The 17,622-nt window shown below is 31.8% G+C and overlaps 2 protein-coding genes across 2 annotated transcripts; one reads left to right on the forward strand and one right to left on the reverse strand.

Moving 5' to 3' along the window:
* Positions 1 to 4,239: 4,239 nt before the first annotated feature.
* LOC149475338 (uncharacterized) lies at positions 4,240 to 5,269 on the forward strand. The gene has a single exon (XM_089713207.1). The coding sequence runs from the start codon at positions 4,313 to 4,315 to the stop codon at positions 5,267 to 5,269; it is 957 nt and encodes a 318-aa protein (XP_089569333.1). The 5' UTR covers positions 4,240 to 4,312.
* Positions 5,270 to 6,361: 1,092 nt separating this feature from the next.
* On the reverse strand, positions 6,362 to 15,885 carry LOC149475339 (uncharacterized). Its single transcript, XM_089713209.1, has 5 exons — positions 15,635 to 15,885; positions 14,507 to 14,594; positions 12,954 to 13,017; positions 10,796 to 11,760; positions 6,362 to 9,147 (listed from the first exon to the last, which is right to left on the reverse strand). The coding sequence occupies exons 1-5, from the start codon at positions 15,754 to 15,756 to the stop codon at positions 8,113 to 8,115; spliced, it is 2,274 nt and encodes a 757-aa protein (XP_089569335.1). The 5' UTR covers positions 15,757 to 15,885; the 3' UTR covers positions 6,362 to 8,112.
* Positions 15,886 to 17,622: the final 1,737 nt, after the last annotated feature.

Here is a 17,622-nt window from a genome sequence, read left to right on the forward strand (position 1 = left end):
ATATTTTGTCAAATTCCAATAAAACATTATTTACTTTCGCAAATGCATAATTGTCATTGTAAATTTATGATAAAAACTATTATAGGGAAAATCAAATACATTTTAGTGATTTTATTTTTCCATTTTTTTTTTGCATACCGTACGGCCGTGTGTGAGCGAGAGGGAATGATAAGCGCCGCCATTGAAGATTCGTTTCTTTAAAGAACTAACTAATAAAAATGTTTTTTTTTATATGACATACAATGAAATGTAATAAAATACTTAATTATTTTACTTTGACACTATTCTCTTTTTAAGTTAAAGTAAATTAATTTTACTTTGTATTTGACAATAAAATCGATATAAAGCTGCAAAAAAACTTTTTTGACAAAAATGTAGCGAATTTTACATAAATACTTGATTTTTTCGAAATACCAGTACTAAAAATAATTTGACCGAAAAAAAAAATATTAACAATAAAAATGTAGAAAACTAAGAATTTAAAATAATATTTATCTTAAAGTAACATAAAAATGAGTAATATTTTAGACTACAATACCATAATTAGGTAAATAATAAAAATTTTAAACTCGTTAGGGGGTGTCCATAAATTAAGTGAAGTGTTTTTTGTCTTTCAATTTTTGAAAGGTTAGATGAGATTTGACTCTACCCCCCCCCCCCCCCTAAAACACCTCACGTAATTTATGGACGCCCCCTTAAAAGCATTTTAAAACATTTATCTCGCATATGAATAACATATGATTTTATTTAAAAGCTCAATAACCATCTTTTATTGAAGATGGTTAAAGTAACGTCAACACCAAATTTTAACTAACTGTATTTTAAAAGATAGGATTTTATCAAACGAATAGTTAGAGACTGTAGTTATGGTGTTGTTTCATCGATTAAGATAATATTGATGTTTTTGTAATTTTTTTGTGTTTGTATGTAATTTAAGTCTAAACGGCTCGATAGATTTTGATGCAGTTTTTTATATGTATAGCTTACAATAACCAAAATTAAATTTGGTTAAATGGAAGTCTATTTGCATACTAAATTTAACATAAGCGTTTAATCTTATATATAAAATTCTCGTGTCACAATGTTAGTCTGCATACTCCTCCGAAACGGGTGGACCGATTCTCATGAAATTTTCTGTGCATATCGGGTAAGTCTGAGAATCGGCCAACATCTATTTTTCATATGTACCACGGGCGAAGCCGGGGCGGACCGCTAGTAGCTTATAAACGCTTATAAAGAAAAATTTGAAGCCGTTTACGGTTTATTTCAACTATGTATATATGTAATTCTAAAATTATTTGTTTTGTAATCGATGATTATAAAATAGCTATCAGTCTCCTAGACTACGCCTTATGAATAAAAGTGACAAATTTTAAATTAGCCTAGGTGTAAAATAAACGTGTTTAGCAAACGTGTCAGAAGTGAAACTTCTTTGGCAAGATTCAAAGATATCAAAATCGTCGCCTTTTTCCATGACGTAACGGTATTACCATGACTCGACCTATAAATTTTACTCTCAACGCGCCTAAAGAAGTTTCACTTCAAAAAATAATTGTAAAATAAATATTTTAACAAGTTATCTATAGAAAATGCAGCTGTGTAGGTTTTAAGAGATTTCTATTTAAAAATTTTAGAAAAAAAATTGAATTTATATTTTTGGTTTTATGGCATTCAAATGCTTTATAAATATAAATTTATAAAGAATAGAAAAAAAATTGTCATCAAATTTTAGGGTTCCGTACCTCGTGTTCATTTTTTTTATACATATAACTTGGTTTTTCTTGAGTTAAATAAATAATTGAGGAATATAAAATCAACACAATAAAATAATTAAATATCCAAGCACGACAAACAAATTGGACGAATGCAAATCATGTTAGAATAAGGGTGTTTTTCCACCTATAATGTGCGAATATGATCAATCATATCGCTTCACTAGCTGTGCCCTGCGGTTTTACCCGCAGTGATCGACTCCTGTTGGTCTTAGCGTGATGATATAGCCTATAGCCTTCCTCGATAAATGGGCTATCTAACACCGAAAGAATTTTGCAAATCGGACCAGTAGTTCTTGAGATTAGCGCGTTCAAACAAACAAACTCTTCAGCTTTATAATATTATAATATAAAAATGAATCCCAAAATGTGTTGGTAAGCGCATAACTTGAGAACGGCTGAACCGATTTCGTTAATTCTTTTTTTATTATATTCCTTGAAGTACGAGGATGGTTTTTACGTAGAGAAAACGTAAATATGTACCACGGGCGAAGCCGGGGCGGACTGCTAGTATTAGTATAGATTTAGTTTGAAGTTTGAAGCGATACTATTGGTTATTTACAAAAAGTATGTAGGATAATAATATAATGTGTATGTCACCGTGAAATTGTAAAAACCGTCAGATTGTAATCTAATAGATTTTACAATCTTACGATAACATTATAACGAAATAAGTACCTATATGTATTTTATTTATTAGCATTTAATTTTTGTAATTAGTTTATAATAAGATTTGTGCTTATGTAAACTGCCAATCATTGTAAAGAAATAAATATTTATAAATAAAACGTATTTTTTTTTCTGTTTTCTGCACTTTTAACTTACATAATAATTATTATTAAGTACAAAAAACCTGAGCTAATTTAGGTACCTGTCACTATCACAATTCTGATGATTACGACTACTCGTAAGTCAATATCGGTCCAGCGGTTTGGGCTGTAGGTCGCGCCAAAGAAATATACATACATACTACACATACTATACATACATACTTTACGACTATTATATATACAGAAAAAGTTTCATAGAAACCGATCAAGACATTTTAGAGATGTTACACGAAAAAAAATATTAATGTTATCGTCAATATTTCATTTTTCTAATTACCTAAATGGCGTTTCCATTATATTGATTGAAATATCATTACTAAAATGGCTAATTTTGAATACATAAGTACATAACTAAGCCCACAACTATATGTCCGTTTTTAACGTTCTACGATGTATTTTTTCAAATCACAGATCTATCTGTACCCTAACATTCGACATATATTGCATTATAATGCAATTTGAACTAATAGCTGCGACACACACTAGTATACAACCAGGGACAACAGAACCACCTGTTGGTTTACCTGTGCAGTTTTTTAAACCTGTTGGTTTACCTGTGCAGTTTTTAAAAATTACTTCTTTCGAGTGCCACCGAACGTGTGCCACTCCACGGCATTATTACCGATCATGCAGACAATCTTACAATATACGAGCGAATGCTCATTCTATCGCCACTATGTCAAATTATTTTAATGTAAACAGGCGTAGAGCATTCTTTCGTTGTTCGTAGTGCGTTCGAAAAGATTCTATGCAATGTTCTAATACTGAACAACACTGAATACGAGTTTTCGTTTACACTAAAAGATCACGAAAGAATCACTTGCTCTATCTCTAGCCCATCTCTAGCCTCTGTATTCGTTTGATGTAGAAATAAACAAAATAATTACAATAAAAAAAAATATATTACATTTCCGATTGATAGATGTATGTTAGATAGACAAACAGATAGTATTAATATTTTTTACAATAACTTTTAATATTATTATGTGTATGTTCCGACAGGACAGTGAAATTCTTAAGTAATGATAAATCATGTTATTACCATATTCATAATTAATTAATATTGACATAGATTGTAAAAAATAGATAGGAAAGAGCATCGTTACAATTATTACCTATATTTCATACATGACTTATAGTCGACAGTCGTATTCTTTCATTAAGTATATTAAAGTTAACTTTTGAATACAAAATTAAAATTTAAAAATTTCCTCGTATTATTAGAAGTCAAAAATGCCAGTGTCAAAATAAAAACGAATTTGTCTCTTAATTTTACAAAGTATGTGTGTGTACTGTCTACATTACAGTCCAGAATTCAAGCCACCATCTAAACTTTATGGTTCGTTTAAAAAATATATAATACGCTACTGCCAGAAGCTGCTAGAAGACTGCAAATTACAGATTTGGTTTAGAAGATTCGAACTATTACTATATGTAGATACAACTAGCTTTCCGCCCGCGGCTTCTCCCGCGTTTTCAAAGGAAACCCCACATAGTTCCTGTTCCCGAGGGATTTCTAGGATAAAACCTTTCAAGTGCTAATCCAAGTTACCCTCTGTATGTGTGCTTAATTTCATTATAATCGGTTTAGTAGTATTTGCGTGAAAGAGTAACAAACATAAATACACAATATACATCCATCCTCACAAACTTTCGCATTTATAATTTTAGTAGTATAGGATAGGATATAACATATAGCTTCTCTTAGTCATGGATGAATCGAAGGAAAACTTGAAATGCATAATAAATTGCTTACAGCCGTTATTGATCGTGGAAAAATGTTTCTGTATATTTCGATTTACATACGTAAATGATAACATTAAACCCCCATCGATACGAAACAAGTTGTATTCTTTATTTTATATAAGTGTCAGTTTTTTGTGTTATATAGTATGCGTACTAAATTTTAATGAAGATGAATTAAGTTTTAAAAACATCACTCCGAGTGTGTATATGGTGCTTTTATTTATTGTACAAATGATCGTACCGTACTTATTTTCAAAACGCTATATAGATATAATGAAAAAAATGTCCACAATTGATTGCATGTTACATATTGATAATAATTTTTATGTAGCATGCAAATTGAAAATTAAAAAACGGGTGTGTGTCTTTCTTGTGGCATATGTAATATTTACTCTGTCGCAATTTTACGTTATGCGATATTTTTTTAAGTATATCATTATATTTTCATCGATCTTAGTATTCAAGCAAAAGCTTGAGATATTTACATTCTGTACGTATGTTATTATGTTTTCTCGACGTCTGGATATATTAAAAAATTATTTAGCTTCGTTTGGCGGGAAAAACGACAGACGTCAGATCGTTGTTCGCGCCAAAAATATAAAAATACGAACGTTATCTATGGCTTACTGTTTGATTGGCGAAGTGAGTCTGTTAATTAATACAGTTTTCAATTCATCAATATGTTTATTAGTGATTACTACCTATGTATACGTATTGGCTGTAATGTGGCTTTTCATTTGTTATTACCATTCCCTGACAGTTTTAGTAATGTGGTGCGTTAATGAATTCTTATTCATTTGTGCTATTGCTTTAATCGGAGAGAGTGTTATATCATCGAGGGAGCAATTAAAAATTATGATAAATGATATAATAGTGAACTATGCAATGTCGAAAGATGTCAGGAACGAAGCAGGGGCGTAGCTACCGCCGTATCTGCCGTATCAATTATACGGGGCCCCCGCGCCAAGGGGGCCCCCAACGTGCGCTTTTGTGAAAAATTTTCACCCTTCCTAAGGGGCCCCAAAACAAATTTTTATACGGGGCCCCGCCAAGGCACGCTACGCTTCTGGAACGAAGTTAAGGTATTATTGAACGCTGTGGAAGCATGGCCTTTACGTTTTTCGGGATATGAAATGTTTTTTCTTAGAAGGAGGTTATTGCTTGCAATTATCAGCTCTTTAACAACTTATTTTATATATATCATACAGATTTGTCATGCAGATATTCTCATGAATGATAGATAGAATAGTTATTAAAGACTTTTTAACCGATTTTAAACGCGATTTATTCATCATATTATTTTCCCGACGTTTCGAACACTTTACAGCGAGCGTGGTCACGGGGAGTCTCCCCGTGACCATGTAAATAACATGATGCGAAAATAATATACTTAATGAATAAATCGCGTTTAAAATCCGTTAAAAAGTCTTTAATTTCTAAATGTATTATACTCGCGTAACATCAAACACTAGAAAATACTAGATAGAATAGTTGTTACCAACTTACTTAGTTAATATGTACATATTTTGAAATATTATAGTCTATGAAAAATATTTAGTTATGTGTAGTCTTAAGAATATGTTAATGTTAGAAAGGTTAATGTATTTTTTTCTGCACTGTTAGCTACGTTGAATATAGAGATTAAGATTGATTGTACTTACTTTTAACTTATTATAAAAAGCAATAAATAAAATCTTAGCAAAATATGTGTATTACTTTTACCCATCCTTATTTTTAGAAATTGTGTAAGTACCTATATAAATATATTAATAAAAAATATACTAAATCCTTCCTCTTGAACCACTCGATGCTCTGGCCGCTGGCGGGATCACGGTTCAACGACGATTCACGTTATCATTGGTGAAAACAGAATGAAAATCGATGCAGTACTTTTAGAGTTCATAGCGAAAAGACAAACAGACGCGGCGGAGGTATTTGTTTTATAATGTGTAGTGACAACAACTTTAAAACACTTTATTTAAGAACAGGGATTAAATAAAAAAACCGTTAAAAGTGCACATATTTAATATTTCCTTATTTAAATTAAATACCTATATTATGTAATGACTAAGAGGTACAATAGGCTTACATATCTATATATAAACATATTAGGAGTATATATTTGTTCTTATTGAAACTAAATAAATAAATTTTCAATGAAAAAACCTATTAATTGACAAAATACAATGTTACTAATATAGACAATCTTGTATAGTGGAATTTTGATAATTGTGTATTTTTGTTTAATTTTTATTTTTGTTGCAGTCTAAACGTTCTTAACTCTGCATATTTCACAATACAATAGGCTGTCTCTTTCACACACTATGACAAGTAGGATTATATTTTAGAAAAATGTTATGTACCTACTCGTATATATTTTTCTTTGTTGAAACATAAAATACTCCGATATATTTTTCGTGACACATAAAAAATATAAAAAATGGCTCCGAAATATTTGCTTAAGCGTTTTAACAAACACAAGAAATTTGTTGTTCATTTAATTATTCTAAATTTTTCATAACATGAAACTACCCTCACAAATGTAGTTTTAGATTTTCAAAATCTAGATCCACATTAACTCTAAATCACTGAAACTTAGAACACCAGTAAAAATTATAGAACCTTTATACAAAAAAAAAATCGAAATAACAAATGAATTCTTCATAAACTTTTTCCTTAAAAAAAATACAAAACAATCTGTTTATTTTACAAAATAATGACTGTAGGCTATTTATAAACAGTTTTTTAACACTTAATATAACAGTAAGTATGTATATTTAAATATATAAAAATTACTTCAGTAAAAAAAAAAACAGTCATAGTCCCTTGCATATTTTTTTCAACTTGTTGGCTTATGAAAATCTGTCTTTAATTATTATTTTTTTTAAATATATTTCACAAATATATAGGAAATTACCAAGTGGTTCAAGAAAAAAAATTATAGAAAAAAACCTTGTGAAAAACTAAAAAAAAATTAAATATCACAAAATGCATAAAAACCAATTGTTTTTATATCTACCCTCATAAATATTAATTTATATTGCACAGTTATCCATCATAATATTAATGTATTTGCTAATCAATTAAGAACTACTGAATCGATGTTAATGCAATTTGGTAAATAGATTGTTTATTAGAAGATAAATAGATAGATCATGACATTTTACACTATTTTTTTTTAATTATGGGAGTATTTTATTTACTTATTGCATTTTTATAATATTTCTTGTTCACTATCTACTATTGTAATAATTTTTTTCTTTTACAACTGAATAAGTACCAAATTTCAAAAACATCGTTTCCGTTCTTGAGTAATCGAGTAACAAACATCCAAATTTTACGGACATATTAGTGACTAAACGTCACCTAAAAGCGAGACACAAACTCTTACATAACCTATCTCTTTTTCTCAATTCGAATAACATGAGATAGCAATGCTAATTCAGTATCTTTTAATTACCAATGATATTCAAGTAAAAAGGTGTAGGTAGGTTATTACTTATTAGAGAGTAGCACGAAATGTGGCTAATTAGCCACATTATACTCTAGTTGTCTCTTTCACTCACGATAGTTGAATCATGCCATTTCACTGTGACGTCTAATCGTGTGTGCGTTAGTGTGCCGTGTTTGAAGATCGATTGTTGTGTTGGTAACCTATCTACACCTTTTTACCCATATCATTGAGCTTTTTTACTTTGAATAACATGAGATAGCGATATTTAGTCAGTTACTTTTAAGCATATTGATTGCTATAAACTGGTAACTTATGCATTCTCCTCCGCCATTAATTTCTTCTGCACTTTCTCCCACACAGTTCTGGCTACACTGGCATCTGTTATTTTAATCACATAACTAACATTGGGATGTTTTTTCTCGTAATGTCGCATAATATTTTGCTTGTGAGAAAATTTCTTGTTGCAGACATCACAACCGAATGGTTTGCTATTTGTATGAGATCGCATGTGATAGATCAATCTACTCTCTTTCGGAAAGACCTTATTGCAGATCTTGCATTCTAAATTCTTCTTTTTCTCATGCCTTGTGACATGCCTTAGCATGTTATGTTTGTGACCGAAATTCTTGTTACAGATGGGACAAGGGAAGGGCTTTTCGCCCGTATGTTTCCTCATATGAGGCTTCAACAACCCCGCATTCGTGAAGGTTTTATTGCAAAACACACAGGAGAAAGGTCGATCATTATTGTGTATTTGTATATGTCGGGCCAGGGCTGATTTGTATTTGAAAAACATTTTGCACATGTCACATTGAAAGGGCCTCTCCGTGGTGTGTTTTCGTAAATGGCTTTTAAGCAGGAACACCTTTTGAAACGTCTTGTTGCACACATTGCATACCAACGGTTCGTCTGTTTGTATCTTGCATCTACCCCCCGCTCGCTGGTGTTTTATTAAATGGGCTCTAACGGGGAATTGTTTTTGGCACTTTTCACAGTGAAACGGTTTAACTACAAGGTGAATTCTCCTGTGTTGTTGGAGATTTGATGTGCTCTTAAATCTCTTTCCGCATTCCTGGCATTCATACTTCCTTTCTTGGGCATGGTCTACTAGGTGGCCTTCATAATCCTCCAAGTTATTTAGTCTCAAAAGGCAGATATGGCATTCAAGTTTTTGCCGACTGTGCAAAATTAAATGCTGCTTCAAGTGGGCTTTAAACGTGAATCTTCTGGAACATACCGGACATTGGTATTTGCCCTTCTGTACGGCGTTTAAGTTTAGATCTTCTTCAGAAACTAAAAGCAAAAAGTTTCGTATTAAAATTCTGTGTAGCGATAATTTATTGTACTAGCTTTTGCGTTTCGTTGGCTTATATGGGAATCTTCTCAGCGAATTAATAATCTTTGGAATTAAATAGGTTTTGAAACCTGCAAAAGTGATTGCGTCTTGAAATGAAGCTTAAGTCGTTAATTTTCCTCATCTCGATATTATAAATTTGAAACTCGGAATACACAATACAATTTAAAAGAACACTGACGCTTTTAAGTTCAAGTTAACGTATCTATACAATATTTATCATTATATAATCCATCATAAAAACAATTGTTTGTATGTTGTAATAAAATTAGTTTCCTTACGTTTGGGTAATTATTTTTTAAACATTTATGCACGTTCTGTTTTGTTCATTTTCTATATAAATAAAAAAACTGTTTATAAATAGCCTTTAGTACTATCAAGTTTATTATGAATTTTACAAAATCCTGTAACTATCTAATATAATAACAATGTATTCCTAACTATAAAAATATTCTTAAATAGACAACTTTTACATAAATCATACTATGACTATAATATACATATTTTCTTACTATGCTAATACCGCGACATCTCTTGTGACTTAATTTTTATAAATACTTATACATATAAGAAATAAGAAATTGTAAGATAAGTCGACTAAAAGAAAATAAAATATTCATCATAATATATTTATTACAGGGTGAAAACAATATGTTCATCTTTATTTGATTATTTTTTATCATATTTATAAAAAAGAGCGAGTGCCAAGCACACGTGTCAGAAGTGAAACTATCTATGGCAAGGTTTAAAGATACCAAAATCGTCGCCATACTCCATGGAGTACATTACACAAACATAATTTTGGTCGACGTCACGTCATGACGTGACCTTGAAATTTTACTCTCAACGCGCACTAAGAAGTTTCACTTCAATAAGAAACATTTTTACAAGTCCTTCAAATGTATACATTTTACACATCATCATATTATGTTACAACATTTATCTATAAATTTGTTTTAACATACGTATAAGTTAAATTGCATTTGTAATTTTATTGTTGACAAAATGTTGTATGAACAACATTTTTCATATTTATCTTCTGTACTATATAAAAATAAGTCGGGTTTTCCTTCCTGACGCTATAACTCCAGAACGCACGGACCGATTTCCACGGTTTTGCATTCGTTGGAAAGGTCTCGGACTCCGTGAGGTTTATAGCAAAGAAAACGTGTCTCTGGTGGCGAAACGGAGTTCGCCCGGTTTGCTAGTACATATATCATATATGTACATATTTTACTTATTTAATCTCAGCTATTTATACAAAAAGTATCTCAACATTAACGATAAGATGTAAAAATTTGGAAAATCGTAAAACCAATAAAACTCAAGAATCTTCTTAACATCTATATATTTATAATATAATTACTTATTTACAGTTCATCCCCCCCACTTCACATATCTCTCATAACTTTTCCACATTAAAAAAAAAACCATAAAACTGTGCGTTAACCCCTCCCCCTCTTTCAAAAATTGTTCCTTACCACTAACAGTTTGACATTAAACCTTTTTAACCATCTTCGTTACAAAAACAACACCCCTATATACCATCCTCGTTTCAAAATAAACACATCTCTATATAACATCTTTGTTACAAAAAAATGACTTCCCTTATACATCTGGGTGAAAAACACCCTTATACATCAGCTTCACTCAACTTTTGCTGCACTTTTTGCCACACTTGCTTCGCCACAGTGGCGTCCGTGTATTTAGCGACGTATGTCTCGTTCGGATGTTTTCTTTGATAATGTCTCAAAACGTTGTGCTTATGTGAAAACTTTCTTCCACAAACATCACATTTGAACGGCTTACTATTCGTGTGCGATCTCATGTGATATATTAGCCTACTCTCTCGCGGAAAAACTTTGTGACACAGTTGGCATTCGAGATTTTTCTCTCTATTATGTCTCAGTGTATGCCGTAACATATTATGTTTGTGCGCAAATTGTTTTTTACAAGTCGGACACGTGTATGGCTTTTCGCCGGTGTGCTTGCGCAAGTGAGGCTTGAGCAAGCCGGAATGCGTGAATTGCTTGTTACAAAACTGGCATGAGTACGGCCTTATATCGTTGTGTACTTGTATATGTCTGACTAACGTGGATTTGTATTTAAACTGCATGTCGCACATTTCGCAATGAAACGGCTTTTCAGTTGTGTGTCTTCGTAAGTGACTTTTTAAGAGACACTCTTTTATGAACACTTTGTCGCACACGTTGCATGTCAATTCCGGTTCGGTGGGTGTTTTACACCCGACGGACTTCTGGTGTCTTTGTAAATTGGCTTTTACGGCGAATGCTCTGCTACACTTCTCACATTTATAGGGTTTGACGTCTAAATGAATTTTCTTGTGCTGTTGCAAGTTTGACGAGCTCAAAAACCGTTTGCCACAGTCTGTGCAAGGGAATTTTCTGCAGTGTTCGTTTAGATGTGTTTCGTAGTCTTCCAAAGCGTTGAATCTGGTTAGACAAATGTGGCATTCTAATTTCTGCCGACTGTGCAAGATGCTGTGCTTGTAAATGTGGCCTTTTGTGGCGAAAGTCCGGCAACATGCCGGGCAAATGTACCTGCCGTTGTCGACAGCGTGCAAGGATAGATCGTCATCGGTAACTAAAATGAAATTTTTCGCTTTTGTAGCCATTTTTGTTTTGTTTTTGGAAGTGACGGTTACGCAAAAGCTAGTATGGACTTGAGGTTTATAAGAATAAAAGGGCTAATAAGAGCTACAGAGTTTACAAATCGAATGAGATACAACATTAAATAAATAAAAAAATAACATTTTTGGGTCTCCAATATATGAAAAAAGTGTAAATGTAAAAAAATCTTGTGTTATTTAAATTAAGACTTATAGTGATTTTACGTATCAATATCATCTGAGCGATATATTATCTTAATAGAGCAGATATAGTGGTTTGATCTCAATCTGTTCAGCAGTTTTAAAGCAATTTTTTGGGTATATATTAAATAGAATATTATTTAATATCAAATGATCCACATAGAATTAGTTATTTTGAAAGGATGTCCAGCTAGACAAAAAATTGATAAAAAATTACCTTCTTATATATTTAAATATTCTTTTATTTAGCACTGGGATTTGAACCCAACTCTTTTTTATGTATATGATTGTATTACTAATCACGCAGAATGAAATCAGTAGGGCTAACTAGTATTTATATAATATATAAGTAACAACTTTTTAAAATTAAAAGCGTTGATCCTTTCACAATAACTTCATAAAAAACTATGCATTTATTTAATAAATAAAATATATTAAGGGCCGATTTTTCAATGCTTGGATAAAACTTATCCGTCCAATAAAGTATTACACGATAATATTAAAATGTCACGTAAACTGTCAAATACGGGCAATTAGAATATGTTTTTAAAATGGTAGTTTTATACATTAATCGACGAATAAGTTTTATCCAAGCATTGAAAAATCGGCCGTTAATGAAATAAATAAATTTGTTTGCCACAATTTCATCAACAAAATACAGTTCATAAATCAGTGTTTTATTATACCTGATGAACTGTTACTGATTTACCGTTTTTTGTTTTAATAAACAGGTAGACTTTCATCTATCGCTATGTCAAATTTCACTTGGATATGTTGAGCCCTTCTCTGGTATTTGATTAATAAAAACAGCAATAAATCAAATTTATTACTTTGTGAGGAATAAAATGATAATGTAAAAAGTAAAAACAGAATATTAAAATAAAGCAACTGAAAAGTTATTTTGTTGATGAAATTGTGTACTATTAACACAAACTCTAACTGAAAGTTCAGTTTGTATTCAGCTTACCTCCATCGACAGACGTGATGGGGCCCTGTGGGGCCCCTATGTCCGGTATTATGAAATCATTCTCCTAAAAATTGAAATAACTTTAATATTGGTATGTTACAAATTTTATAAACTACTAGCGGTCCGCCCCGGCTTCGCCCGTGGTACATATTTACGTTTTCTCTACATAAAAACCATCCTCGTACTTCAAGGAATATAATAAAAAAAGAATTATCGAAATCGGTTCAGCCGTTCTCGAGTTATGCGCTTACCAACACATTTTGCGATTCATTTTCATATATAAAGAATGTGATATAATAAAAATGACATTTGTATATAATACAAAAAATAATTGATAAATATATTATATCACTACATAGTATAAAACAAAGTGGCTTTCTCTGTCCATATTTCCCTTTGTATGCTTAAATCTTTAAAACTACGCAACGGATTTTGATCTGGTTTTTTTTAATAGATAGAGTGATTCAAGAGGAAGGTTTTACAACACAAAAAAAACAAAGCGGGCGAAGCCGCGGGCGGTAAGCTAGTTATATATTAAGCACAATTCTCGAGAACTGCCAAAAAAATTTCATTAATTCTTTTTTTATAATATTCCTTGAAGTACGAGGATGTTTCTTATGGCGAGAAAGTGTAAACATCTACCACGGTCAAAGCCAGGGCGGATCGTTAGTTTGTTCTAATAAATAAATTGATGAATAATGAATTTCTGGTCTAGAAACCTTTACCAAATTTATTGAAAATGTCTTTAAAACATGGAATATGCATTCGATTCTATCAATATGGGATATGGGGTATAGTAAACATGGGTTTGTATATTTCGACCGCCTCCTTGGTACAGTGGTTGACGCGTGAACATAGAACCGGAGCGTAGAGGGTTCGATTCCCGGTGGAGACGAAGAAAGAAAATGTCTCGGTCTGTTAGGACACAGAAGGCTGATCACCTACTTGTCCCTAAAGAAAATCGATCAGTGAAACAGATGTATAACGCATCTGCCCCTTACCCCACTTGGGGACGTGGGACTTCACTTATACTTATTAAACATGGGATTAGTACATTAGTACATTCAACGATCGTTAGTTTGTAATCTTATATATAAAATTCTCGTGTCACAATGTTAGTCTGCATACTCCTCTGAAACGGGTGGACCGATTCTCATGAAATTTTCTGTGCATATCGGGTAAGTCTGAGAATCGGCCAACATCTATTTTTCATATGTACCACGGGCGAAGCCGGGGCGGACCGCTAGTATTAAATAAATTGATGAATAATGAATTTCTGGTCTAGAAACTTTTACCAAATTTATTAAAAACTAGCGGTCCGCCCCGGCTTCGCCCGTGGTACATGTTGACGTTTTCTCTCCATAAGAACCATCGTCGTACTTCATAGAATATTATAAAAAAAGAATTAACGAAATCGGATCAACCGTTCTCAAGTTATGCGCTTACCAACACATTTTGCGATTCATTTTTATAGTATAGAGATGTCTTTAAAACATGCATTTGATTCTATCAATATGGGATATGGGATATATTAGATGGGATTGCTATCTCACCTCAGGCTCCGCTTTAACAACACATAGTCCCACCGCTTCAGCTTTTACGACAGTTTCCAAATGTTCCGTTGTATCTTTTGGTGTATTACTGTAAAATATAATAAATAACTAATATAATAAAGGTGAAGATTTTGTTTGTTTGAACATGTTAATATCAGGAACAACTGTCCCGATTAAAAAAAATCTTTCAGTTTTATATAGCCCATTTATCGAGGAAGGCTATAGGCTATATATCATCAAGTTAAGTTTATAAGAGCAGAGCCACGTGGGTAAAACCACAGGGCACAGCTAGTATTATCATTATAAATATATTAAGTCTCATTTCACTATGTTTGTAAATAAACACCTTGAAAATTGATTATCTATATATATAAAAACTAGCGGTCCGCCCCGGCTTCGCCCGTAGTACATATTCGCAATAAAAGGTAGCCTATGTCCTTTCTCGGGTATCAAAATATCTCCATACCAAATTTTAATGCAAATTGGTTCAGTAGTTTAGGCGAGATTGAGTTACTTTCACATTTATAATATTAGTTATATATAAAAATGAAACCCGTTTTCTTTGGTCACGGCATCACGCATGAACGGGTGGACCAATTTCGGTAATTCTTTTTTTATTACATTCCTTGAAATACGAGGATGGTTCTTATGTAGAGAAAACGTAAATATGTACCACGGGCGAAGTTGGGGCTGACTGCTAGTTATTTAATATTTTGTGAATATACAGTATGACTGAGGTCTATAAAAGGTCATAAACTATTTTCTATCTGTTCAGTAGATTTTGAATGAAAGAACAAAACAGATTTTTACATATATCAGATTTACAGCATTAAACAAGGATCTCCTAATTTATTTATTTATAAAAACATAAATTTTAAGCACTTAACATGAGAAAGAATATGATTACTTTCGCAGACGTTTAGAAAACGAGTTGATACAACCCGTTACGGCTCTGCGTTCTATTTTCGTCAAAGTTATATTATATTCGGTTCAGTGCGTTAGCTGTCATTACTAAATAAAATAATGGTACAAACAAAAAAACTGTATAGCAATTGATGCAATTATAACACAAATAAACAGTTTTTATTTCCATTTATTATTATATCTTACTTATTATTATGTACTTACTCTTTTTCTGTATCGTCTAATTCTGCTTTAATATTTATGAATTCCGGATCTTTTTCGTTAGCGACGGGCGCTTCTGCCTCGAAATCAATTGGTTCTATTTTAATGGTTATATTCTCCGACATTTTGTGTCGTTTTCATGCGGCACTTTCTCAATCCATTACGATTATTTATATATTTTACGAACTAGACAAAAATTATTACGAGTAGGTACCTAGTCCCAAATAAAATAAATCCAAATTACGATGTGTCAAAATTACTTTTTTTACGACATAGTGTTATGCCCGGATACGAGGATATTGGATGAAATGACAAGTGCTGCGGGTTCTTGAGAAACAAAAAAAATGTTGTACATATATTATTAATAGAAAGTATATAATTTGAGTTTGAGTTTAACTTGTATACGTAGTATATTATTATTAGACTGTGGTTTAACCTTGGTTTAACTTATATTCTCAAGTTTTATATATATGGACTAGCTTTAGCCCGCCATTACACACGCGACAAACTATATAGATATGTTGGATATGACTAAAGTCTATCTATGTGTCAATTTCCATCAAAATAAAAATAGCCGTTTTTACATGAACGAGCTACAAACTTCAACCCGTTCGTACAAATTTTTATTTTACATATTATGCAGTTTTTGCATTATGAATAGTCAAGTATTTAATTAAAATTTGATAGCCAATAGAAATTTTTAAATTAATCGAAACATATTTTATAACAGTCATGTTTTTTAAGTTCAATAATCAATTACTGATAACGTGTACGTAACTATTTTTTAAAACTGATTTTGTTAAAAAATAATTAAAATTGTACAATTTGATTATTTTTTTTTTTTCAGTTATAATTTTAACTAACATATTTCTGGTAATTTCGAAAGTTACCACGATAAAAGCACGTCGAAGTCACAGAGACCAGTGAGCTTATTAATTAAATTATTATTTATAATAAAAATAAATATAATTAAATTATATGAATAATTAATTGTTAATTAAATAATCTGTGTATAAAAAAAATTATAGTTATAACATCAAACAAAACAAATAAAAAGACAGATACATATAAATTATTTAAAGATATTCTGATCGATTCTGATTCAGTAATTAATTATGAGTCCATTAACTTATTTATAAAAATGAAACCCGTTTTCCTTGGTCACGGGAACACGCATGAACGGGTGCGGGGTGGACCGATTTCGATAATTCTTTTTTTATAATATTCCTTGAATATTCCTCGAGGATAGTTCTTTAGGAGAGAAAACATAAACATGTATCACGGGCGGGGCGGACCGATGAACTTATTTTAAAACTTATTTTGATAAAAAAAATGTGTGCGTGTACTAGTGCACACACGTAAGAAGTGAAACTTCTTTATGACCTTATTTTTCAAAAAATAATTTACTACTTATATTATGCAACTTTACAGAAATATGTCGAGTCACGCGTGGTAGGGATAAGAAAAAGATGGCGCGTAACGGAAAAATGTCACGCGTAACGAAAAAATGTTACACTAATTTTTTTTCCAACCCCGATAAAGAAGTTTCACTTCAAAAATATATTTTCACATTATCTTTTTCAGGCAAACTCTCCTACCAATAGAGGAAAGGCTCCAGAAAGAGAGAAAACGTAAAGATGTTGGTCTATTTGAGCCGTATTGGGAAAATGGCCATTGGGTTTTTGATAGGTTTGTGTTTAATTATTTTATAGTTGTACTAGCTTTCCGCCTGCGGCTTCACCCGCGTTTTCAGAGAAAAACCCATTCCCGTAGGATTTCCGGGATAAAACCTATCCTATGTCCTTTCTCGGGTATCAAAATATATCTATACCAAATTTCATGCAAATTGGTTCAGTAGTTCAGGCGTGATTGAGTAACAGACAGACAGACAGAGTTACTTTCGCATATAGAATATTAGTATGGATTCAAAACTAGCTTACCGCCCGCGGCTTCGCCCGCTTTGTCTAAAACCTAATCTATACTAATGTTAT

The sequence above is a fragment of the Colias philodice genome, chromosome 30, assembly GCF_061535455.1.
Source record: "Colias philodice isolate Cphi_HAF_F1 chromosome 30, ilColPhil1 Martin Lab GWU primary, whole genome shotgun sequence".
Taxonomy (NCBI): Eukaryota; Metazoa; Arthropoda; class Insecta; order Lepidoptera; family Pieridae; genus Colias; species Colias philodice.

Coding starts and splice junctions, on each gene's coding strand:
- LOC149475338 (XM_089713207.1), top strand. CDS start 4,313: ATGGATGAATCGAAGGAAAACTTGAAATGCATAATAAATTGCTTACAG.
- LOC149475339 (XM_089713209.1), bottom strand. CDS start 15,756: ATGTCGGAGAATATAACCATTAAAATAGAACCAATTGATTTCGAGGCA. Junction 14,595..15,634: donor TTAGACGATACAGAAAAAGA/GTAAGTACATAA, acceptor TATATTTTACAG/TAATACACCAAAAGATACAA. Junction 9,148..10,795: donor AAAAGTTGAGTGAAGCTGAT/GTATAAGGGTGT, acceptor CGCAAAAGCTAG/TACAATAAATTATCGCTACA.